Source organism: Sceloporus occidentalis, unplaced genomic scaffold, assembly GCF_023333645.1.
Source record: "Sceloporus occidentalis isolate IW3139 unplaced genomic scaffold, rSceOcc1.0.p SCAF_2, whole genome shotgun sequence".
Lineage (NCBI taxonomy): Eukaryota > Metazoa > Chordata > Lepidosauria > Squamata > Phrynosomatidae > Sceloporus > Sceloporus occidentalis.
In genome coordinates, this window is record NW_028316982.1 from 243,570,623 (window position 1) to 243,596,258 (window position 25,636).

General features: G+C 45.4%; 1 protein-coding gene across 6 annotated transcripts in view; it reads left to right on the forward strand.

The window, feature by feature from the left end:
* The window catches only part of SLC7A1 (solute carrier family 7 member 1), a 60,277-nt gene that overhangs the window by 6,938 nt on the left and 27,703 nt on the right, over positions 1-25,636 (forward strand). For 4 of the 6 annotated variants that reach the window (XM_089512556.1, XM_089512559.1, XM_089512558.1 and 1 more), the window contains exon 2: positions 23,492-23,875. In XM_089512556.1, the coding sequence (XP_089368682.1) occupies positions 23,492-23,875 (384 nt within the window). Of the gene's footprint in view, positions 1-1,326; positions 1,351-1,963; positions 2,020-23,491; positions 23,876-25,636 lie in introns of those variants that run through there. The other 2 variants (XM_089512557.1, XM_089512560.1) reach the window with 2 other exon arrangements.

The following is a 25,636-nucleotide window of genomic DNA, read 5'->3' on the forward strand; positions in this document are numbered from 1 at the left end:
GCACTTAGAAAGGAATGCCATGATCACTAAAAGTCAACATGGATTTCTCAAAAAAGACAAGTTGTGCCAACTAATCATGTCTCTTTTTGATGGAGTTACACATTTGGTAGATGAGGGAGATGCTGTGTATGTAGTGTGTCTGGATTTCAGTAGGTTCTTTGACAAATTTCCTCATGGTATCTTTGCAAAAAAGCTAGTAAACTATGGGCTAGAGAATGTGACTGTTAGGTGGATTTGTATTTGGTTGACTGACCAAACCCAAAGGGTGATTTCCAATAACTCCTCTCCATTATGAAGAGAAGAGACTAGTGGGGTGCTACAGAGTTCTGTCCTGGGCCCAGGACTGTTCAACATCTTTATTAATGACTTGGATGATGAAATAGGGGCATGCTTATCAAATTTGCAGATGACACTGCAAATTATTAGGTCCTCTAGGGTAGCTAATACCCCAGAAGACAGGATCAGAATTCAGAATGACTTGAACAGATAAGAGAGCTGGGGCAGAAATAGCAAAATGAATTTCAGCAGGGAGAAATGCAAGGCACAGTGCGCCTGCCCAATATGCGGGCTTGCCATCCACAGATTCAGCCTCACGCGGACTGATGTTAAAAAGTGTTGGACAATGGAACATACTGCGTAGGAGTGTGGTGGAATCACCTTTTCAGGTTTTTTTAGACAACTTGGATGTCCATCTGTTAGGTATGCTTGATAGTGTCCCATGTAATATGTCATGTGTGTTTTGCTGTGTTCTAAGTTCTGCAAATTGCATCTTTTCAAAACACCTGTGGAAGATATTAAGCCAGGATTCTGCACTGATAGCAAATTATCATTTGGCAACTATGCATGCAGAAACAGAATACAGCTTTGCTATCCAGGAATGGAAATCAGTATCAGGAAAATCTATATCAACAAAGCATTGTGGTGGATATACAAGCCCAGTTTCTGAATCCTATCAGTGATCCATCTGAATCATTTTGTGAAGATTGTTCATTTTAGAACATTTTAGATTTTACTGTGTGTCTGTGCACACTGTTTTCTGTTTTCAACGGGACAGACTCCTGACTAAAGAACTGCAGCCTTTGTGTGTGCTTATCAGTGCTGTGATCTGTGAGCTACTATCTTGTACTTTGTGTTGTTCATTTGTATGAATTAATATTTATTATTATTATTATTATTATTATTATTAAACTTTATTTCTAAAGCGCTGTAATTATAGTGTACAGTACACCACCTATATAATTCTGGTCATTGTGCAATCCAGATGTAAAATAGGAGACTGTAAGTGAGCTGGTATCAACATTTCACAACTCTTGGAATATCTTCACTTGATGCTGAAGGAAGGAAGAAAAGGTGGGTGAGGCTGTGGAAATAAACATGAAAACAGTCAAACTATGATAAATGTTTGAACCAGTTGGAATTAATGGAAACCTTACCTTTGTTTTATTGCTTTTATAATTAAGATTTTAAAATAATTATTTTGTAATTATGGTATAATTATAAGAGAACAATCTTTTAGCTTTGTTTATACTTGTCCTTTGAGGCATTTTCCCTGTAGTCATATTCTTAAGACCAGTTCATGATGCTCATGAGAACTGTCTGCTCAGATGAGCAACGTAACAGATGAATAAATAGAATATGATGCTCGCAGCAGCTTCTGTAACTCCAGCATTGGCTCTAATATTAGCTAAGATGAAATTTGCCAGTGCTGTGATCTGTGAGCTACTATCTTGTACTTTGTGTTGTTCAACCACAAATGGGTCTGCTTGCTCTATTGCAGACTTCCACAACTTGACAGTAGGTAGGGGCCTAAATTAAAATAGGTTGAGCTTCTTCAGGCTTGTTAATTATTAATAATAAATATTATTAATATTAATTCCATCCTCTCCTTCCTCTGCCCGGCCCTCTCTTCAGGAAAAAGCCAAGCAATGCAGAAATCTTGAGGAGTGAGCATTTCTCCCTCTTCTTCCTTTGCCCCTTGGCCTTCTCAGGAGAAAGCTGAGCAGTGAAGGAGCCTTGCGGGTGAGTATTTGCTCATCCTCCTCCACATGGCCCTCAGTAGGCGGCTGAGCAGCAGAGGAGCCTTGAAATTGTTCTTGAAGTTGTTCCTTGCGGGTTGCCCAAGAACCTTTGGCAGGCCACATGCTGCCCCAAGGCCATATGTTGTGCAGGCCTGCTATGTTGTTTATTTGTATGAACTGTTTGGAACAATAACAGGAGCTTGAAATGTTTTGTTTCTCAATGATATGGTTGCTCCAAGATTGTAGATGTGGGAGAAAAATACCAAGAAGATATGATAAAACAGGAAAACTTGATAAGGCCTGTAGGCATACACTCATAATTTGCAATTGTAGTTTCAGTTTAACTATGTCTTTCAACATCAGATTTATTTCGTATCTATTTCGGTTGGCCTTCCCACCTTAGTTAAATTATTTATTTTCCTGCCCCTTATTTTTCCCTTTTTGACCCCGGACTGTTGTAAATTAACTTCTTCTTCTCTTTGCCCTTGACATGTGTATTTTATTGATTTCCTGTTCCTGTTTTTTGTAGTAATGTTTTTAACTTTTATATTGAATTTTTAACTTGTATTGTAATGTTTTAAATCTTGTAAGCCGCCTTGATCATATTTATGGAAAGGCGGGGTAAAAATAAAATTTATTATTTATTATTATTATTTACTTACAGAATTAACCATGATGAGGTAGATCAAGAGTAAAGTCTGGTTGCTTTCCTACCAGGGGATGCTAAAAAGTTCTTGGCCTGACCGAGGTCCCAAAATCTGAGCATAATTTTGTCACTGCAGCTTGAAAGAGTGTTTTTTTAAAATTTTAAATTGCCAATTTTCAGGATCATAGCTCTACTTTCTGTATTTTTTTCCGGATTATTGTTAGAACCATGTCAATGAAAACTCTGGAATTTTCAAATGCTGAACTCTGGGCTGTCAAGAAGTTCCTGTTTCTGCAGAAGAAAACGCCAAGAGTACATGATGCAAACATTGAGTGAAAAAGTGCCTGTCACACTCAACTATGAAGAAGTGATATGCCAACTTTTCATTATGGAAGATGCAGCAAGGTCTGGGACTCCGTGAATAGTGTCAGCTCCTGAAATTGTTGAGCGTGTTTATGACCTGATTTTGGCAATTCTCAGCTATAAGAGTTGCTGAGACACTAGAGATATCTCAGGAACTCATCGGGTTTATAATTCAAGAGCAGTTGGCTGTGCAGAAACTGTCAGACTCGTGAGTGCCAAAATATTTGAATGTCAAACAGAACCAAAATCAGGCAGATACCTTTGTTGATTTTGCAGCATTTTGAGCAATCTAGTGATAACTTTTTGGAACACATCATTGATGAAGCATGGTTACATCACTAGGATCTGGAGACCAAACAACAATTCTTGTTGTGGTACCACTCAGGTTCTTCATGGCTGAAGGAATTCAAATCTCAAAGATCATCAGGAAAGGCCGTAGCCACAGTTTTTGGGGATAAGGAAGGTATTTTTTGTAAATGACTTATCTTCAGAAGGGTCAATTAATGCAGAATTCTTTAAAGAAGGCATTGGAAAAACAGCAAAAGTGCTGCAGAAAGGTGTTCTCTTTTTGCAGTACAATGCACGTCCTCACAGGCAATGAATGTTATGAAGAATTTGAGGTTTGAATGTCTAAACCAGTCACGTTACTCGCCAGATCTTGCTGCATCTGACTATTTCCTGTTCCAAGCCTTAAAAAGAGTTTGAAGAGAAGCAAGTTTTCAAAGGATTCAGAGGTAATAGCAGCAGCTGAGCAGTATTTCAGTGACCTGATGTCAGATTTTTTTTTGGAAGGGTTAAAGAAACTTGAGAAATGACATACCAAATGTATTGAACTTTGAGGTGAATATGTAAGTTTCATGTCTCAAGGTTGGTCAAGAACTTTTCAGTACCCCTCATAATGATTTATTTAGCCTTTTTTGGAAGTGATTCTCTTGGTAGTAGTCAGTTTGGCTGTCTTGAGAGCTCCTGCTGCGTCAGTGTAGCCTGTTGGCAATCTTTACTTTATTCTACCTTTGCAACTATTGTCTATACTGCCTTTGATTTAATTTCCTTTCATGTTTTTGTTTCTTTCTACTTCCTCCCACATTAGCAGTTATGCTGCTGGAAACCACTCCAATGATAAGTAAAGCTTTAAAACAGAGAAGCTACATTTTATTGCCTCTTATAATGCTACTCTATATCAGGAACTCTTTTGTACATGTTGAACTTGTTTTAAACTGTTGCACATGGTAGCTGCTGTTGTATCTTCTGCTTTTGTACTGAAGTGTGCAAAAATGCACTAAGCATGCGCTGAGCTCCTTACTCCAAATGGCAAGCTACTACAAATGGTCATTTGACATATAATTAAGTTATACCTCACTTTCTACAAAACAATGTGAGATGGCTTCAATACAACTAATGCAAACTAAATAAGATAAAAAATATAACATAAAACAAAAGGGCTCCTACAAAACAAAAGTAGTTTAAAGATCAGCAACACTTTAAAAATACAGTGTGCCCGCTCCATACGCGGGTGCACCATATGCGGCTTCTGGTTTATGCAGAAGCCGCACGGCAATTAAATGAATGGCTCCTGTGCCCGTGATGCATTCGCGCCACCCTGCCATGAGCATTAGCCCCCATTCAACTGAATAGGGCTCGAGCATACATGTTATTTGCCTTATGTAGGGGGTGGGTGGGTCCAAAACAGATCCCCCACATAAGGCAAGGCTCCACTGTATTAAAATACACTGTAAAATATTGAGAACTGTGCGGTTGTGTGTTGCTTGTCTCCTTCGACTTAAATGTCTACTGCTGGTCTTTAACCAGGGCAACTTATTTATATATATATACACACACACACACACACACACACACCCAGGTCCCTAAGCTGCTGCACATATGGCATGGTTTTCAGACCTGTCACCATTTTGGTCACTCTCTGCTGGACACACTCTAGCTCAGGGGTCGGCAACCTCCGGCCCGCGGGCCGGATGCGGCCCGCAGAGGCCTGGCGACCGGCCCCTGCCTCCCCTTGCCGCCGCCGCCGCGGCGGCCACCCGTCGCGGCGTTTCGCCGCTCTGGGCGCCGCCATTTTGGGCGGCAAAATGGCGGCGAAGTCTCGCGCGACCTCCCTCGAGGTCGCGCGAGACTTCGCGGCCATTTTAGCTGGAAAAATGGCGGCGCCCAGAGCGGCCTCTGGGGCTATGGGCGCCGCCATTTTTTCACCCAAAATGGCGGCGAAATCTCGCGCGACCTTGGGGGAGGTCGCGCGAGACTTCGCCGCCATTTTGCCGCCCAAAATGGCGGCGCCCAGAGCGGCGAAAAGCCGCGATGGGCAGCCGCGGCGGCAGCGGCGGCGGGCCTTTGAGAGGCCCGCTGCCGTCCCTGGGGCCCTCCAGGAGGGCTCCGAAGGCGGCAGGGGGCCTCTGGGTGGCCCGCTGCCGTCCCTGGGGCCCTCCAGGAGGGCTCCGAGGGCGGCAGGGGGCCTCTGGGTGGCCCGCTGCCGTCCCTGGGGCCCTCCAGGAGGGCTCCGAGGGCGGCAGGGGGCCTCTGGGAGGCCCGCTGCCGTCCCTGGGGCCCTCCAGGAGGGCTCCGAGGGCGGCAGGGGGCCTCTGGGTGGCCCGCTGTCGTCCCTGGGGCCCTCCAGGAGGGCTCCGAGGGCGGCAGGGGGCCTCTGGGAGGCCCGCTGCCGTCCCTGGGGCCCTCCAGGAGGGCTCCGAGGGCGGCAGGGGGCCTCTGGGTGGCCCGCTGCCGTCCCTGGGGCCCTCCAGGAGGGCTCCGAGGGCGGCAGGGGGCCTCTGGGTGGCCCGCTGCCGTCCCTGGGGCCCTCCAGGAGGGCTCCGAGGGCGGCAGGGGGCCTGCTGCCGTCCCTGGGGCCCTCCAGGAGGGCTCCGAGGGCGGCAGGGGGCCTCTGGGGGACCCTTTTCCGTCCCTGGGGCCCTCCAGGAGGGCTCCGAGGGCGGCAGGGGGCCTCTGGGGGGCCCTTTTCCGTCCCTGGGGCCCTCCAGGAGGGCTCCGAGGGCGGCAGGGGGCCTGCTGCCGTCCCTGGGGCCCTCCAGGAGGGCTCCAAGGGCGGCAGGGGGCCTCTGGGGGACCCTTTTCCGTCCCTGGGGCCCTCCAGGAGGGCTCCGAGGGCGGCAGGGGGCCTGCTGCCGTCCCTGGGGCCCTCCAGGAGGGCTCCGAGGGCGGCAGGGGGCCTCTGGGGGGCCCTTTGCCGTCTCTGGGACCCTCCAGGAGGGCTCCGAGGGCGGCAGGGGGCCTCTGGGGGGCCCTTTGCCGTCCCTGGGGCCCTCCAGGAGGGCTCCGAGGGCGGCAGGGGGTCTCTGGGGGACCCTTTGCAGTCCCTGGGGCCCTCCAGGAGGGCTCCGAGGGCGGCAGGGGGCCTGCTGCCATCCCTGGGGCCCTCCAGGAGGGCTCCGAGGGCGGCAGGGGGCCTCTGGGGGGCCCTTTGCCGTCTCTGGGACCCTCCAGGAGGGCTCCGAGGGCGGCAGGGGGCGTCTGGGGGGCCCGCTGCCGTCCCTGGGGCCCTCCAGGAGGGCTCCGAGGGAGGCAGGGGGTCTCTGGGGGACCCTTTGCAGTCCCTGGGGCCCTCCAGGAGGGCTCCGAGGGCGGCAGGGGGCCTGCTGCCATCCCTGGGGCCCTCCAGGAGGGCTCCGAGGGCGGCAGGGGGCCTCTGGGGGGCCCTTTGCCGTCTCTGGGACCCTCCAGGAGGGCTCCGAGGGCGGCAGGGGGCCTCTGGGGGGCCCTTTGCCGTCCCTGGGGCCCTCCAGGAGGGCTCCAAGGGCGGCAGGGGGCCTGCTGCCGTCCCTGGGGCCCTCCAGGAGGGCTCCGAGGGCGGCAGGGGGCCTCTGGGGGAACCCTTTGCCGTCCTTGGGGCCCTCCAGGAGGGCTCCGAGGGCGGCAGGGGGCGTCTGGGGGGCCCGCTGCCGTCCCTGGGGCCCTCCAGGAGGGCTCCGAGGGCGGCAGGGGGCCTCTGGGGGGCCTGCTGCCGTCCCTGGGGCCCTCCAGGAGGGCTCCGAGGGCGGCAGGGGGCCTCTGGGGGGCCCTTTGCCATCCCTGGGGCCCTCCAGGAGGGCTCCGAGGGACGGCAGGGGGCCTCTGGGAGGCCCGGTGCTGTCGCTGGGGCCCTCCAGGGGGCCCTCCAGCGCTGGTGGCCCCCACCAGCTTTTTTGCCGGTCTCTGACGGGGCCTGGGGCCCCGTCAGGGGCCAGCAAAGGTGGGGAGGCCTGGCCCCCGGAGGGTGGAGGCTCCGCCCCCGGTACGCAGCCCCGCCCCGGAGGGTGGAAGCTCCGCCCCCCGCACGTGGCCCCGCCCCGGAGGGTGGAAGCTCCACCCCCCGGCTTCGGCCCCCCAGTCGCCTGAGGGACACCAACCCGGCCCCCGGCTCAAAAAGGTTGCCTACCCCTGCTCTAGCTTGTCAATATCCTTGAACTGTGATGCCCAGACCTGTATGAAGTCTGACCAGAGCTTCATTGATTTAAGATCAGTTTTGAGGCTGTATCCATAACAGTTACTATTTCAATGTAGATTCTGCATTTTTTTTTTTTTTTTTGGCTCTCAGCCATTTTAGAGGCATTGTTCCTTGCTGAATTTTATTCTGTGGCCTTCAGAATCTTTCACAAATGATGTCTGGATGACTTTTTGCCAACCTCAGCAGCTCTCTTCAAGTTACGCTGTTGATTACAATACGGAATGAGCTTGCTCAAGCTGGTTTTACTTAATTAACATTGCCAAAACAGATAGACATACTACCACCAAAGTGAATTGCTATGTCCACATATAGGAATTTAGCATGTAAATTAGCCATGCCACTTTACACATCAGTAATGAATTACCGGCTTTGCATGCAAAAGATCCCATGTTCGATTCCAGACATTCCCAATCCCAAACACTGTATTAATACTTGATTTATTATTTTGTATCAAGATGTTATATAGGTATACATATACATGCACTGTTTTTCATCATGTGCACCATAAAAATGCTAGCAGCATCTGCCATAGTTTAGCCTTCTTGAAGGGCAGAGGTTTTTGAAATAACAGTGTGCATGTATTTGCATTTAGAGCATAATAATAATAATAATAATAATAATAATAATAATAATAATAGCCCTCCCTCCAGTCCATCTTCCTTGGTCCAGGCTCAGAGGGAGAGAATGCTGGACCTGATCCCCTCCCCCCCCCTTCACCATTCTCTTCTCCTTTTGTGTCCAGTCTTTTTAGATTGTAAGCCTGAGGGCAGGGAACCGTCTATTATCCCCTCTGTTGTAAGCCGCCCAGATTTCCAGTGATTGGGTGGCATATAAATAAATCCTATTATTATTATTATTATTATTATTATTATTATTATTATTATTAAAATAAAATCTGCATGCATAGTGTCCTCCATTACTTGTGTGTGTATTTGTGCGTACTGTGATAGTGTATCTTATGCATGGAAACTGTTTGGCCAACTGTTTCTGGCTTTGCACCATCTAGTTCTGGCTAGCTGCCAATCCTGTGGCTCTCTGAAGATGCTTTGGCCATGTTTGCTTCATACTGCCTTCTGGAGGCCCCTTTCATAGATGTCTGCAATTGCAATGTAAGACCAGTAGGTCATGCAATTTGAAAAAGGCAGAAGCACTTCAGAGAGTTGCAGAGCTGAGGTGCTTATTCCAGTAGCAGTTGCTTTCATTTGAAAGCTTAACTTGCTTCAAGGCTGGCAACCAAGGAGCCCTCAGTTCTGACATTGTTACTGGATAGCAGAGTGCAATAAAAAAGGGTTATAAGTGTGGGTTACTTCATGTGCTTAATATGTATCTAGTATACCTAAAGGCATCATATCCCATCTGATCTTGGAAGCTAAGCAGGGTTTAATACTTCGATGAGAGACTATATGCCAGAGTAATGAACTGGCAAAACCATATCTGAGTACAGTGGGCCCCTGGTATTTGTTGGGGTTTGGTTCCAGGACTCCCCATGGATAACAGAATCCATGGGTGTTAAAGTCTCATTAAGTGCAGTGGATAGTAAAATGGCATCTCATATATAAAATGGCAAAAGGAGGGTTTGATTTATGGAATTTATATGTCTTTTGAATAGTTTCAAGGTGTGGATGCTTCAATCCATGGATATAGAAGACATGAATACTGAGGGCTGTCTGTATTCCTTATCTATCAAAACCCTATGGAATTCAATGGTTTGCCATCCATTGACAGGTGACTTAAAGGCACATCCCAGGTTTAACCACTATCATCTCCAGGTAGGGCAAAGCAAGCCCCCTATCCTTCGGGAACTGCTGCCAACCATTAGAACAGTATTGAACTAGAAGAAAAAAATTGGCCTACTTAATATGAGGCTGCTTCCTTTGATCATTCATTACTTCATGGTATTTTCCAAAAGTCAAATGGTCAATGTCTTAGCTGTACTCCTAGTGGATGTCCAAGGAAGTCAGGAAAAGAGGTGGGGGCCTGAAGAGATTCTGATCTCTTATCTGCCATATACACTGCCTGGCATAGTACTCCTACTGCTTGTTACAAAAATTATTGGTATGTGTGAACAGAATGTACATTCTTCACATTGTAGGAAGCTTTGCAAGCTTTAATGAAATTGGTTGTTCTGTAAGGGGGTTGTATTGTTAGTAGGATGAGCGAACAAAAAAGTCTTTTGATACTGTAAAGACTAGCAAACATATTATAGAATTCAAAGAAATAGCCATGTTAGTCTGGAATATCAATATGCAAAGGGATCTTGTAAAACCTTTGAGGCTAACTGTGAAAGAAGTTGGGCACGAGCTTTTGTAGACTTGGTTTACTTCCTTAGATGCAAGTATAGCATAAACATTTTTGGAGTAAAGCTTGCTTCATCAAATGTTCTTGGTATTAGCTCATGAACATTTATGTTGTAATAAATGTGTTATGTTTTAAGGTGTCCTAGGACTTTTTCTGTAACAAACTAAGACAGATACAAAATAGTATCTTATGTCAAACATTTTCAGCTGAATAATGCAACATATGCTTGGAACATGTTTTGAAAGCATATGCAAAACTGAGTTTCTGAGAAACATTGATACTAGTTTTTGGTTATAGATGTTTGTGTTCACACAACTTGCCTCTAATGCTGGTAGTTCAATGTAAATGTGTGTTCTGCTGCTGCCCCTTGACTACTCTGCTAAAAATTTTTTTTACTGTTCAAGTTGCTCATGGAATTACGCATCAGTTTATGTATGCTGTCTGTAAGTGTATTGCTCAAAGGGCTGTGTGGATGCTCTCATATAGAATCATAGAATCGTAAAGTTGGAAGAGACCACAAAGGCCATGCAAGGAGGGAGTGTGTTCCACTGTCGAACAGCCCTTACTGTCAGGAGGTTCCTCCTAATGTTGAGGTGTAATCTCTTTTCCTGTAGCTTGCATCCACTGCTCCGGATCCTGTTCTCTGGAGCAGCAGAAAACAAGCTTGCTCTCTCCTCAATATGACATCCCCTCAAATATGTAAACAGGGCTATCATATCACCTCTTAACCTTCTCTTCTCCAGGCTAAACACCCCCAGTTCCCTAAGTTGTTCCTCATAGGACATGGTTTCCAGAACCTTCACCATTTTAGTTGCCCTCCTTTGGACACGCACTAATTTCTCAATGTCCTTTTTGAATTGTGGTGCCCAGAACTGGACACAGTATTCCAGGTGGGGCCTGACCAAAGCAGAATACAGTGGCACTATTACTTCTCTTGATCTAGACACTATACCTTTATTGATGCAGTTTAAAATTGCATTGGCCTTTTTAGCTGCTGCATCACACTGTTGACTGATGTTCAACTTGTGGTCTACTTGGACTCCTAGATTCCTTTCACATGTAGTCTCCTTAAGCCAGGTGTTCCCCATCCTATATCTGTTCATTTCATTTTTCCGCCCTAAGTGCAGTACCTTACATTTCTCTGTGTTGAATTTCATTTTGTTAGCTTTGGCCCAGCTTTCTAGTCTATTCAGGTCATTGTGAATTTTGATCCTGTCCTCTGGGGTATTAGTTATTCCTCCTAATTTGGTGTCATCTGTAAATTTAATAAGTATGCCCCCAATTCTGTCATCCAAGTCATTGATAAAGATGTTGAATAGCACTGGGCCCAGGACAGAGCCTTGTGGGACCCCACTGGTCACTTCTCTCCAGGATGAAAAGGAGCCATTGTTGAGCACCCTTTGGGTTTGGCCGGTCAACCAGTTACAAATTCATGCAACAGTTACCTTGTCTAGCCCACCTTTTACAAGCTTGTTTGCAAGAATGTCATGGGAAACTTTGTCAAAGTCCTTACTGAAATCAAGATATACTATATCCACAGCATTGCCTTTATCTACCAAGCTGGTAATTTTATCAAAGAAAGAGATAAGCTTTGTCTGGCATGACTTGTTTCTCTGAAACCCATGTTGACTTTTTGTGATTATGGAATTGCTTTCTAAATGTTCACAGACTCTCTGTTTAATGATCTACTCTAGAATCTTTCTTGGTATTGATGTCAGACTAACTGGACGATAATTGTTGGGATCCTCTTTTTTTCCCCTTTTTGAAGATGGGGACAACATTTGCCCTCCTCCAGTCTACTGGAACTTCTCCTGTTCTCCAGGAGTTCTCAAAGAGTATTGCCAATGGCTCCGATATTACATTTGCCAGTTCTTTTAATACTCTTAGATGTAGTTCATCTGGTCCTGGAGACTTATATTCATTTAGATTAACAAGGTATTCCTCTACTATCTCTTTACTTATTCTGTGCTGAAATTCCCCTATTCTGTCCTCTGCTATTTGTTTGAACTCCTCTTTGGTGATTTTCCCATTTTCCCATTTCTTATACTGTACATATTTCGTTTAAAAGTTAGCTCAGTTGAAAGTTCCTTAGACATCCATCCTGGTTTCTTGAGACATCTCCCATTTTTCTTCCTCACTGGAACTGTTTTAAATTGTGCCTTCAGTATCTCCCTTTTGAGAAACTTCCATCCATCCTGAACTCCCATCTCTTTTCGTATTCTTGACCACGAGATCACCCTCAGTACTTCTCTAAGTTTACTGAAATCAGCTCTCCTAAAGTCTAGAATGCGTGTTTGACTATGCCTGGCTTCTCCTTTCCACTGTATAACAAATTCCAGGAGAACATGGTCACTTCCATCTAATGATCCTACCACTTGCACTCCATTAACCAAGTCATCCTTGTGGGTTAGGATCAGATCTAAAATAGCTGACCCCCTTGTTGCCTCTTCCACCTTTTGGAAAATGAAATTGTCTTCAAGGCAAATGAGGAATTTGCTAGACCTTGAGGATTTGGCTGAATTTGAATTCCAGCAAATATCAGGATAGTTGAAGTCACCCATCACTACTACATCTCTCCTTTCAGAGTGTGTAGTTATCTGTTCTAGAAAGGCATCATCAATTTCCTCCATCTGACTTGGGGGTCTGTAGTAGACTCCCACCATAACATCCTTGTTGTTTTCCTCCCCTTTAATTTTTATCCAGATGCTCTTCACCTGGCTTCCAGTATTGATGTCCTGGATCTCTTCACTGGTGTAAATATCTCTGACATATAGTGCTATGCCTCCTCCTTTCCTGTTTGGCCTATTTCTCTTAAAAAGGTTATAACCCTCTATTTCTACATTCCAGTTCTGAGACTCATCCCACCAGGTTTCAGTGATGGCTATTATATCATATTTGCTTTGTTGTACTAGGAGTATGAGTTCATCATGCTTATTTCCCATGCTCTGTGCATTAGTGTAGAGTCATCGCAGACCATGGGTCCTCTTTACTTGCTCCCTGTGCAACTTTTTTGCCTCCCACTGTTGGGTCCTTGCACTATTTGTCTTGTTTCCTCTACGTCAGTTTGACTATTTTCTCCATCCCTTTTGCCTTCCATAATATTGTCTCCCTCCCTCACGGAACTCATTTTAAAGCCCTCAAATTCTTGAGACTGTTGGCAAAAACATTTTTTCCAACTGGCGTGAGATGCAACCCATCCCTTGCCAGAAGCCCCCCCCCCCCCCCCCGGTCCGGAACCCATGATCAAAGAATCCAAATCGTTCTTGGTGGCACCATCTGCGGAGCCAGTTCTTTACATCTGCAATTTTCCTCTCCTTTCCTGGACTATGTCCTTCAGCTGGCAGAAGAGACAAGATGACAACTTGTGCATCCATTTCTTTCAGCTTCCTACCAAGAGCTTCGTAATCCCTTCTGATGTTCTGAAGACTGTGTCTTGCAGTATCATTGGTTCCCACATGGACCAAAAGGAAGGGGTATTGGTCAGTAGGCTTGACCAGTCTTGTCAGCCTCTCTGTCACATCACGGATCTTTGCCCCGGGGAGACAACACACCTCTCGAGGCATCTTGTCAAGCCTACAAATCACTGCTTCTGTGCGCCCTCAGCAAGGAATTCCCCATTACGACCACACGTCTGCTCCGAGGGTTAGCAGCAGCTGTTCCCTTTGATGGAACTCTCAGGCTCCCCTGCTCTGTACCTGAAGTCTATCCATGCTGCTCTTCCTCGTCCTCCTTGATAAGAGAAAGAGCTTCAAATCAATTCTCTAGCTGCAAGCTCCCAGAACAATCCCTTCTTGGCCTAGTTCTCTGTGTGACATTCCTCCAGCTGTCTGCCTCCTGTGTATGTGAAGTGACCTCTTCCTCCCCAGCAACTTCCTCTGTGTGGTCCCTTTCTAAGACCGTTTGTTCTGTTCTGTCCAGGAAATCCTCTTGCTCCCTAATATGCTGAAATGTAGCTGCTCTGGACTCCAGCTGCTGTACTTTCTCCTCCAAGAGTGCTACCAACTTGCACTTGGTGCATGTGAAGTTCTCCACATCTGTAGGCAAGAAGGCAAATATCCCGCAAGCGTTGCAAGTGACTGCAGCAGTTCCTTCAGTGTCCATACTGCGAAGTCTTAAGTAATTACTGAAACAGGAATGTGGGCTTCCTCCTCAAAAAATCCTCCAGTAAACACCAATATTAAGGCCCCTGATGACCTGGCCTTTTCACCAATCTCTGGCAGTGAGTTCAATAAACTCAGCGTCTGCTGTAGTTCTCCTTGGATGAAAAAAAATTCCTCTATGGCTCTGGGAGGAGTTCCGCCCTCTAGTGATTCACAGATATGACTCGCAGAAGCTCCACCCCCTCAGCAGCAAGCACACTCTCCTATGGGTTTAAATTTTTTTTCACACACTCACCACTCAAAATGGCTGCCCAGCTATTTCTCTCCTTCTCTCTCTGGCAGGAACTTTCCATTTGTGTGCATTATATTCAAAACCATGGTTGTAAGAAGCATAACAGTAGCATAATTCATTTAAAATATGCTTGCGGGGGCATTGATAATGTGCAGGATTGTGGATGACTGGGCCACTACTGCAGAACTGATGGAACAGGGATGCTATCAACTTTTTGTCCAGTTTGTGTATGTTGTGACATGTGTATAGTGGTGATCCTCTCCATTGACGCCCCCTTGTCGTGGAGGAGAGGCTTGCACACCCTAATGATGTTGTGAGCTATGCTGGCGGTGGTATAATAGCCACCGGCAGGGACTCCCATGCCAGACAGGTCACAACAGAAGGGTCTGACCAAGAGCGCCAAAGGGCAGGATGGGCTCTCTAGCCTTATGGCAACCATCCTAGGAGAAGGAAAACTAATCCCAAACCCGGGCAGATGGTGCTCGTCTAATTCTGTAAGGTCATCCATCTAAGAGAAGGAAACTCTAATCAAACCTACGACCTGAGGACCTCGCTGCTACCGTCCATGCTTGTCAAGGCCTCAGCAGACGAACCTCTGGTTTAAAGGGTGAGGCCAGTTCTGTGCATGCTGCGCTCCACCAGAAAAATCCATTGCACAGGCTCGAAGGATACATCCAATCTCTGAAAAGCCCTGTAGTGATAGGCGAGGGACGAAACGTCAGGTGTAAAGATGTACTGGAAGCTGCAGACCCAACCCTGCATGTAGGCGGTTCAGGATTTTGGTTGCTTGAGACTGACTGGGGATGACAGTCTTGTGCTTAAGTCCGTCCAGCAGTTCACCTACCTGGGAAGCATCATCTCCTCAGACGCCAAGATTGATAAAGAGATTGATCACAGACTGGCAAAGGCATATAGTGCATTCGGAAGGCTTCACAAAAGAGTCTGGAGTAACAAACAATTGAGGCGAAGCACAAAAATCAGTGTGTATAGTCTACTGTCTATTCTCCTCTACGGGTCTGAAACATGGGTCACCTATCGCCAACACCTATGACTCCTTGAACGCTTTCATCAGTGCTGTTTACACAGAATTCTAAATATACACTGGACTGATTATGTGACGAATGTTGCTGTCCTTGAGCAAGCAGGGATCACCAGCATTGAGGCCATGCTATTGAGGACGCAGCTGCGCTGGGCAGGACACGTTTCTAGGATGAAGGACAATCACCTCTCAAAAATAGTATTCTACAGTGAACTCGCCACGGGTCAGCATAAGAGGGGCGCCCCAAGAAGAGATACAAGAACTCCCTGAAACAATATCTCAGGCTTGGCCAAATTGATCACGAACAATGGTCTGCCCTGGCCTCGCATCGGGAGGCATGGAGACGCACTATCCACGATGCTGCAGCCTTTTTCGAAAGCTCACGGCGAATGAGTCTCAAAGAGAAACGACAATGCAGAAAGAACCACAACCCCGAAACATCACCTAAGGAGACTCCGCTGTGCATTCTGCAACCAGACCTGTTTGTCCTGGATTGGCCTTTTTAGTCACCAACGCGCTTGTACAAAGTGCGGGATGCGTCCTTCCTGAAACTTCATTCGCAAAGCAAAGCCAGAGAGAGAGATAGTGGTGATATTGGGGTCAATCCTATTGTGAATTCATTGAGTGCTTCTGTGTCTGCTTCTATGTGAGGCAGCATGTGGATGTCACTGGGAGGCAGCATATAGACACAGGCAGTATTTACATGGATATTGGTAGCCTTGGACATGTCTGTTTTTTTGTTGCTCCTGTGTTGCGACTGTTTTCTGATTGTGCGTGAATCCCCCTTCTGAGCAGAGTGCCCATTAGATATGAGTTGGGGAGGCAGAAGACAACCCTTTATCCTTATTTGTGAAGGTTATAATTTTCAAGGTATTTATGTTTGGAAATTAGCATTGATATGTCCTTGTTGTGAGGAAAAGTAGCCTGTTACAGTACAGGTAACTGTGTCAGAGAGTGCTCTGTCAGTGAGGGGGGATAGAATTCTTCCTTGCTGGGGAGGTCTCAGGCTCATCTCCCTTGTGTACCTCTACTCTTGCCATGGTGAAATTGCAAATTGAGATAACTTAGGTCCATTTAACATATATGTATTTCCCAAGATGTTGGTATTGATCTGTGTTGTTAGCTTGGTTAGGTGTGTTTGAGATCTACTATGGGTCTTGATGGGTGGAAAGGTGATAAATGCCTTAAATAAATACAGTGGGGCCTTGGTATCTGCTGGTGTTTAGTTCTGGGACCCCATGTAGATCCCAAAATGAGCAGGTGCTCAAGTCCCATTATATACAACAGTATAATAAAATGGCAAAATCAAGGTTGAGTTTTTGGAATTATTATTATTATTTTTAACTTCAAGCCTCGGATAGTTGAATCCATGAATGAATCTGTGGATACGAAGGGCCAATTGTAAAATAAAGGCCCATTACCTTTTGAAGAGAGTTTCATAAGTTCCTTTTAAGAACATTTCACTGGTATTTAGCTTCTTTCTCAAAGGGTTATTAGCCTAAATTCTTCCAGTGATCTAGATCAGGTTCTTAACCTGGGGATCTGTAATGTGCTCACAGGGAGTCCATGAAGGCTGCTTAGCCCAATTCCACTCTGCAGAGGAGCAGTTGTGTGATATGAGCCAAGGTAAAGAGTGGCTAGCTGGCTGGGCCTGCATGTTGCCTGTCACATGGCCACTTCATTACAGGTGGGCTGAGCAGCTGAGCAAAAGTGCAACTGACAGTCAGCCAAGCCAGCCTTTACCCTTCTTTCTTTTTCTTCCTCACCTCCTTCCCAGCTGGGGGCAGTCCAATCTCATATCAGAAATGGTCAAACCCCCACCTTTTTGCCTTCTTCATCAGGAGTGGAGGAGACTGAGATGGGAGAAGCAAAAAGAGAGGGAAAGAAAGAGCAGGGGTACTAGAAAGCAGGCAAATAATCTGGCACCCTTCCTTAACACTGATGTCAACTAACATTAACTTGTTCAGAATTAACCAAGGCCTTTAAACACAATGCAGTTCTCAGCCAAAGCCTATCTGCCCTGCTTTGTTCTTGCTCTCCTCCTCCTCCTCCTCCTCCTCCCTGTTTCCTTTTCCATCAATTGCCCCATACTTCCCTTTCCTGCCTTGGCACCATGACACCTTTTCCTTGCTCCGAGGCTGCCTCCACCAGAGCTCAAACCTTCTCTCATCTGCCTCTTTTCTACTTCCCAGTTCATTTCAGATCCTGTCAAAACACTCCAAGTTGTATGCTAGAATCAAGAAATCTTAGAGCTGGAAAAGGCTGCAAGGGGCGCAGACTTATGGACATCCATGTGCACAGTGTGCAGACCCAGCCAGTCGGCAACGGAGTTCAATCTGGTCTAGCCTCAAACTGCAGGAGGAAGCAGGAGAAAAGTTTTCTCTTCTTGTGCCTCCAAGGAATGGGTTAATGAATGGTGTAATTGTTAATGGTTCAGTTTTCAGCTATTATTATTATTATTAGTGATTTTAAACGTTTACTTCAGTCTTGGAGGGGGGTCTTAAGGGGTCCCTAGTAAAGAAAAGATTAAGAACTACTGATCAAGAGTATTATTAGCCAGGTTAAAAATCTCCCACCATCTATTAAGTATAGCTTGCTCCCTTTCTTATTAATCACATTGTAAAAGGAAAGCTTTGAGAGTTAAGTCACTTTGCAAGAGATGCTTGTGAAGCTCGAATTCTTGGTTTCCATGGTGATTTTACAGCATGATTTGCTAGCTTATGCTGCCTGGCTTTCTTCTAAAACTCTAAACTCAGACCTACATATATATTCAACTATAAGTTGACCTCATGTATAAGTCGAGGGCACTTTTTGAGACCAAAATTATGGATGTTAATATGACTCGTGGGTAAGTCTAGGGTAAAATTTAGGGGCATGTAGCAAAGGATGAAGCAAAGGGAAACAATGCCAAAGGCCATGTAATCCAACTTGCTACATGTGCAGGGAACTTTTTAGTAATGTTGAACTTTCAGCTATATGACCTCGTTTCTGAAATGGTCAGCACCAAAAGTCAAGCTTATCACTGTACATGGGAACTAGGCCTTATATTATCTTTGAGGAATTGTTATATTGCCACTGAAGTATTGACTTAAAGTCAGTGTTGTGTAGTGATTGGTAAGAATGGACTGGTGAGACCCTGATTAAAATTTTACATTGGCTGTGAAGTTCATTGGGTGACCCTTGTTCAGCCACTATCTCTCAGCCTAGCCTACCTCACAGGGCTGTTGTAAGGGTGAAAATTAAGAAGAGGATCTTATATACCACCACAAGTATAACAACTAAATAAAAATTCAGGCCCGTTACAAACGGGCCTTTTAGTACGTAGTCAGTCCGTATTAGGGTTAGGAAGGTGCGGTGCTTCCGCACCCCCCTAACCCTAGTACGGACTAAGTCCGTACAAAATGGCGGTGCCCCATCTACATGGGGGCCGCCATGACGACGTCACGATCGCGCCGCCTCTATACGGGGCGGCACGGATGTGATGTCATCGCTCTGCGCGAGGGTGCTTAGTGTGCCCTTTGCGCGGAGCAGGAAGGAGCTCCGTTTCGGAGCTCCTTCCTGGTTTGCGGCGCTGCTTTGCGTCGCTGGGCACAGCTTTCAGACGGCTGCGCCCAGCAACGCAAGGGAGAAAGGGGCCAAACGGCCCCTTTCTCCTCCCCGCCGCCGCGGGGTGTCCTTGGGGCATGAAGCCCCAAGGATACCCCTTTCTAGGCTGCGGGGAAGCGGCCTTTTGCCGCTTCCCCGCAGCCTGGAAAGCGGTGGATCGGGGCCTCAGCGGCTGCCGTTCTGGCCACTGAGGCCCCGATACCCCGGGGAAAGGGGCGGGTACAGGCCGCTGCTTTTCAGCGGTCTGTAACGCACCTCAGTGTGGTGAATGGTACTTTCCATCATTCTGATCATTGTGACTAGGGTGTGGTTGCTTTCTGTTAAGTGAGAGAAGCTCTTCAGCCTTATGATTTCACCCTGACTTCAGAGGTGGGTGTAACCCCCACATGGGATATGTCACCCCCACAATTATGTGATACTTTAGAGATCTTTGACAGTCCCTGATCAACTCTTCAGATGGTCATCACCCCTCCCTAGCTCCAAGGTTGAGAGGAAGGAAGGAGTGGATTGATTACTGTTTTTCTAAGTTGCTTAAATTTATCTTGAAAAGACAGAGTCAAAGTAACAAGCTCCCAATGTAGAGATGTACCATTTCTAGAAATGTTGAAGCTGTGACAGAATATGTTTTTCCTGTTTTTTGGGGGGGTGGTGGTGGTCAGGAATTAAGAAAGGATAAAATTTTACTTTCTTACTTAAACTTCTATTACTGTTTTAATAACAATGCATCATTCATAATGGAATGCATAAAATATACTGTTTGGCATTGCAGAGCAATTCTATGCATACTTACTGTGACAGTGATGCGCTGTTACTCACAGGTAAACATACATTGTATTTTGTACTAAGTACCTTCATTTTAAAAAATAAAACAGCAAATATGCCAAACACCAGAAGGAGTGAAAAGCTGCTGAATCTTTCATTTTTGCTGGCCAAGAAATCAGAAATGGCATGGGAACGGGTAATACAAAGTTGAAAATAGACATCAAAAATTGAACAAGATCCTACACCAAGTAGGTGAAGTGAATTGTAGTTCTGTGCCTTCCCCCCAAGTCTGTTAGCTTTCAACCCCTGGGCAGCCACTCTAACTGCTCCTGAACAATGGGAAAGACAAAGGAGGGAGAGATAATGCAGAGAAGAAAGATGCAGCTGGTTGGGGCTTATAGGGGAGAAGAAATGAGGGCATGTGCCTAGATGGAGTGCATTTTCCTTCCCTCTGAACCAAGACCACATGCCTCCTTTGAACTGCCTCCCCTTTCCATCACCTCCCCATTGATAAAGGGCAGATGCTATAGCTGCTCCTAGGGCATGACATCTGTGGAGGTTATGTTTTCTACAGGGTGCAAAGGGCTAGAGAATATCCCTTCCAATCTTGCCCAAAAAGATACATCTGTGTAATCTACTAACTGGATTGTGCTCATTGTAATAAGTGAAATAAAGCCTGTTATTTGAACTATATATATTAGACAGCTGCCATCTCAACATGAAGAATTAGCAAGGAATATGAGTTTTAAGTTAAATAATTGTAACTTAAATAAATAAATTAACTCTTCAATAGCATTCAGTGTTGTGTGCTTTCAAATTGTTTCCTTCCTACAGCGACCAAAAGGCAAACCTATCTCAGGGTTTTCTTGACAAGATTCATTCAAAAGAGGTTTGCTATTGCCTTCCCCTGAGGCTGATTGATGTGACTTGCCGAAGGTCACACAATGGGCTTCCCTGGTTGAGTGGGGATTCGAACCATGGTCTCTAGAGTTGTAGTCTAATGCATTAAACCAATAATAATGTCATAAATTCCAAATCAGTTTATGAGAGAGTGTGAGCGGTTTGAGTGTTGGATTACAACTCTGGAGCCCAGGCTTCAATTCCCAGCTTGGCTATGAAAGCCATTGGTGATCTTGGGCAAATCACTTGCTCTCAGCCTCAGGGAACCTGCCTCTGAACAAATCTTGCCAAGAAAACCCCATGGCCTTACGGTCGCCATAAGATGTAAATGACTTGAAGGCACACAGCAACAACAAGTTGCTAATCAGACTTGGTTTCTAAAAGATTAACATCTGCTGATTTCTTGTATAAATGTTTTCATCCTACACATTTTAAAGAAAGAAAATCTTTTTCTTGAAAAGCATTTCTCTCATTCCAAAATCGAGACTCTTCTATAGGAGTGTTATTTACTATTATTCTGTTGACAAAATGGTGAAAAAAGTTTTGGGAGTGCATTTAGCTGCCGGACAATTTTTCTGTCCCTCCTCCATCCTCCCCCAGTTTTCATAGTTTTGTCTTTTCCTGGTCTAGGAATCCTCTGTTTTGGACCTGTACCTCAGAGGCATGGGGCCAAACTCAACAAGTTCTAGTCTTTATCTCTAAAGCCAGGCAGGAACAGCTGGGGCTTGCTTTGCTGCTGCTTCAGGTCTCAACCTTCTTTAGCTTGGAGTTGAAAGGAGGACAGGGATCACCCCAGCAATTTCACTGATCTTTTGAATGCCCCCATTAGAATTTTGAGGGTGATTCCCAGTCTCCTCTTTGGCTTGGAGAAAAGGAAGAGCGCTAGGAATAATGGATTACTCTCTTTACAGACATTGAATTTACTGTCCCTGACCTCTGTTGCATTTTGCAGTGGCACAGTACAAGGTCAGGAGCAAGACTCTTGCAACGGAGGGAGGGACAGGGCCCTAGGGTCAACAAACCTTTGTTGATTGGCCACCAAGGCCAGCCAAAATGTGTTGACTCCAGTTCAGTGACAGCAAGATTGAAATTTAACTGTTCTCACTTTAATCAGTTATAAATTTGAAGGTTGGTTGTTTTTTTTTTAAAAAAAAACAACAACACATGAATAAACACAGGAACTAAATTACACCTATGATACATACATATACACACACATCTTCCTCTAATGTTTATCAAAAAATCTACTTGTCAAAAACCCGGGACAGCTGAAACAGAATCAGACTCCCTCCTCCCCTCAGCCTGACACACATATGTGTGCTCAAATTCCCCCCCCCCCCCCTTTTTCTGGATCCAAGTGGGAACTGTATATACGAGTGAGCATGCTTTCTTGCCTTTGGGAGACTATAGTGAGCTTTGCTTGGCTTGGCTGCTGCTGCAAGAGAGTGCAAACATGGCTGTAAGTCAGCAGAGAAACGAGCAGCCTATAATTGCTGATGCCTAAGTAGTCATCCAGCCTCTCAAGGGTTAAGTGACAGCAGCGTTGGAACAGAAAAGGGGACCATGCTGCTAGTGCTGTAGGTTCAAGTGCAGTCTGAGCTGCCTCCCCAGCTATGTTTGGGGCTGTATGTAGGAGGAAAAGAGTGAACAGAAGAGGTGCAGCCCTTCTTTAGTGGTGTGTCTGCAGTGGATTCTCCACAGTCATGCCTCTCTTCCACAAAATTCATTGCATTGCCTGCCAGCTGTTGGGAAAACTCTTTCCTTAGGTTGCATCTCCCTCCATCGCCAAAGCATCCTGTCTAGTTCAGAGGAGAAGGAAGATGGAAGGAGGAAGCTGAGGCTGCCAAAAAAGACCTAGAGCCTACCTCTGTTCATCTCAAGCCAGGAGGAGTTTGCTGGGTTGCTTTTCAACAATCTGCTCCCACAATGCACCCCAGTCTGGGGTGATTGCTGTGGATGGGAAAGAAGCAATTTATACAGTGCATTTCTTATGCAGTGTTTAAAATTCCCTTTACATCCTTAGTTACATGCTCCTACGTTTTACCCTCCACTTAGCCACAGGTTAGAGCAAATTCCTTAATTTTGGGCTCCAAACCTGCTCCTGACTTATCCATGAGATCAATTTATACTCAAGTATAAATGGTAGTTTCTCTTTTTCTGGCTAATTTTCCTGCTTTGGTCATCCTTTTAAAAAAATCCCTCCCTGGAGAGAGAATCAGTATGCCAGTTTGAAATCTGATATACATTGTGCTCTGGGAGAAAAGGTTGACAGGAGTGCTTTGGACCTAGGAGACCCATTTGTACAGTGAGGAGCCTGCTGATAGTCAACCTTCTCAACCTACAGACTTCACACAGAAAATAGTTATGTGCACCTTTTGCAGTATCTGATTACTGTTATGACAGCCCTTTAAGGTACCTTAAGATTTTGTCTTCATATTAGGAAAGAAACATGGTGGCCTTTTTGTATATTTCTGTTTATTAAAAATCATTTTATTTCTACCCTACACATGATAATTATTGGGTTGCTTGATACTACTACTACAGAGCTTGCCAAAGCTAGTTTTAAATTAAAATTCTGAGCTGGGAGGTTTAATCCAAAACTAGTAACATTTTCAGGCTCTGCACTTCTATTAACAGAATTGGTGACATACAGACAATGCTTATTAATGGGGAATGGCATGCCTTTTGCTTCTCTAGAGTTTATCAGTTGGCCTCCTTGAAGTTTGGAATAGCTTAAAAGACTTGAGCTCCACTGATCTGAGTCAAGCCTGATGTCACCCACTGATTATAGTGCCCTTTTCAGGTCTTACTTTATGTATAAGGAAGTATAACCTCTTTTTTATTGGGAAATGTCATTATCCCATGCAGAAACATCTTCTTTAGGTGAATTGTGACTTATTTTAAAAAGACAAACTATAACCAATCAAAATTGTTTCATCTCCACTTTGAACTTTACTGTTGATGATTCAGCTGAAGATTACAGTGTCTTACAAATAATGCTTACTCTTTTACAGGTTTCATCAGGAAGATGTCTTGCAAGGGATTTCTTGGATTTGGACAGCAGTTGTTTCGTCGGAAAGTGGTAGACTGCACAAGAGAAGAAAGCCGGCTCTCACGTTGCCTCAACACATTTGACTTGGTGGCTCTTGGTGTAGGCAGTACACTTGGGGCAGGAGTTTATGTCCTTGCTGGGGCAGTGGCTCGAGAAAATTCAGGACCTGCGATTGTCATCTCTTTTCTGATTGCTGCTCTTGCCTCTGTGCTGGCCGGACTTTGCTATGGAGAATTTGGTGCTAGAGTTCCAAAGACTGGATCAGCTTATCTCTATAGTTATGTAACTGTTGGTGAGCTGTGGGCATTCATCACTGGCTGGAATCTAATTCTCTCCTATGTCATTGGTGGGTAGTTTTTGTTCCATTTAACAAAAAAAAAAAAAAAAATATTTGCATCTGTGAAATGTCCTTGTTATGCCTTGTTTTTAATAGCAATTTCAATTAGAGCATTTAAATCCCACTTTTTTGTAATGCCATAAGAAATGCACAGTATATTTGAATAGGGAAAACTGGGTAGTAGACTCAGGCTTCGATAGTGAACGTTCAAATGACAAGACAACAATTTAAAAGATTCCTTACGCTCACTGAGATGAATTGACATAAGGATGGCAGACTACACGCTATATTTATGGCTCAGATTTTATTACTGTATGAAGTTTATATTTGATTTCACATGCTGTATTTGCAGCATAATAGCTGTATCCTGATTGTGATGAAGAAAGGCTTTGAAAGGGGGAAATAGTGGCTCAGACTGTGATTGGCTTATCCTTGTGCATGTGATAGGGTGCTATGTGTTTGAATAAATTTTTTGGACTGTCCAAGTTCCTTTATGACCAGGCACAATTTTGGGAGGTGTGAAAACTGGATCTAGATGTCTTTATCTTAAATAGTTCAGTGTTTTCAGAATTAATGTAATCATATCTGTTTGGGTTGTTTTATCCATGCACACAACTCATTCACTTCGTTCTTTGCAGTAAGCTACATTCAGACCAGAAAGCTTCTGTTTAACCATATATTAAACAGAAAGATGGCTGTGTTGGTTCATGAGGGCCCTCAAAATCTACCATTGGATAATACCTTTATTGGGATCAACCAAAGTGCAAACTTTTGAATTCTCAAGGATCTAAAAGTAGGTTATGGGCTGAAGAAGAGGGGCGTGAACGAATGGCCCAAGTCCACTCTGGCAGCAAGCGGATTGGGACTGTGTCACCAGGAGCCGAATTATCCCTGCTTCTTTTTGCTCTGGCCCAAAGGACCCGAGTGTGGTTTCACCATGTCTTCGGCCTCTCTGGAGGAATGTGTCATTTGAACGCCAGCCTCCAAAGCATCCAGATGCCGCTTCATTTGGCCTGTCTGTTCCGAGCCTAAGTGGTTAAAAAAGGATGGGCAAAAAAAGCTATATTTCAAAGATAATGCCATATCTTAGGCAATGATGCCTGCAGTTATACTCAGTCTCAGGATGGAGAGTGCAGATAGAATGAATCACTCATAGGTGTGCAGGTATCAGATTACAACATGCAGTGCCAGTGCGGGTGGGGAATAGAATCAGAAGATAACTATCACTTGAAGATAGCTATAGTTTCTTATTTCATCCAAACTGGTAAGATTGGATTAAGCCAGGATACTAATACATTTGTTTAAGATCCTAGCTTCTGGAAACAGGAAGCAGTAGTTAAGTAGATGCATCTGGCTTGAGCAAAGGTGTTCTGTGCATGAGTAAAAAGTTCATGCATATCTTAGCTTGCTGAAGATGAGAAAAAAATGTCTGCACCAGTTCATATTAATGGACTAAAGGCAAAACTATCTAGGGTGTAATTGAAATAGCATTAATAAGGTCAGTTGGCATGAACTGGAGCGTGTAAAGTCCAAAATTAATCTAATATAGAGCCGAAACAGACGGTGCTGAAGAGGTGACTTGATGGCTCCCCTTTGATGGCCAGATTGGGGCCACAACAACCACATGGCAAAGCATCCTTCTGGCTGTTTGCCAGCCCAAAAAGAACTAGCAGAAAGCTGCTCCTTTTTTGAGCTGGCAAAAAGTCAGCTTTTCCACTATGGCTTTGCAGTGCTCCTGCAGCATATAAATGCCGCTCCACCGGAGTGCCG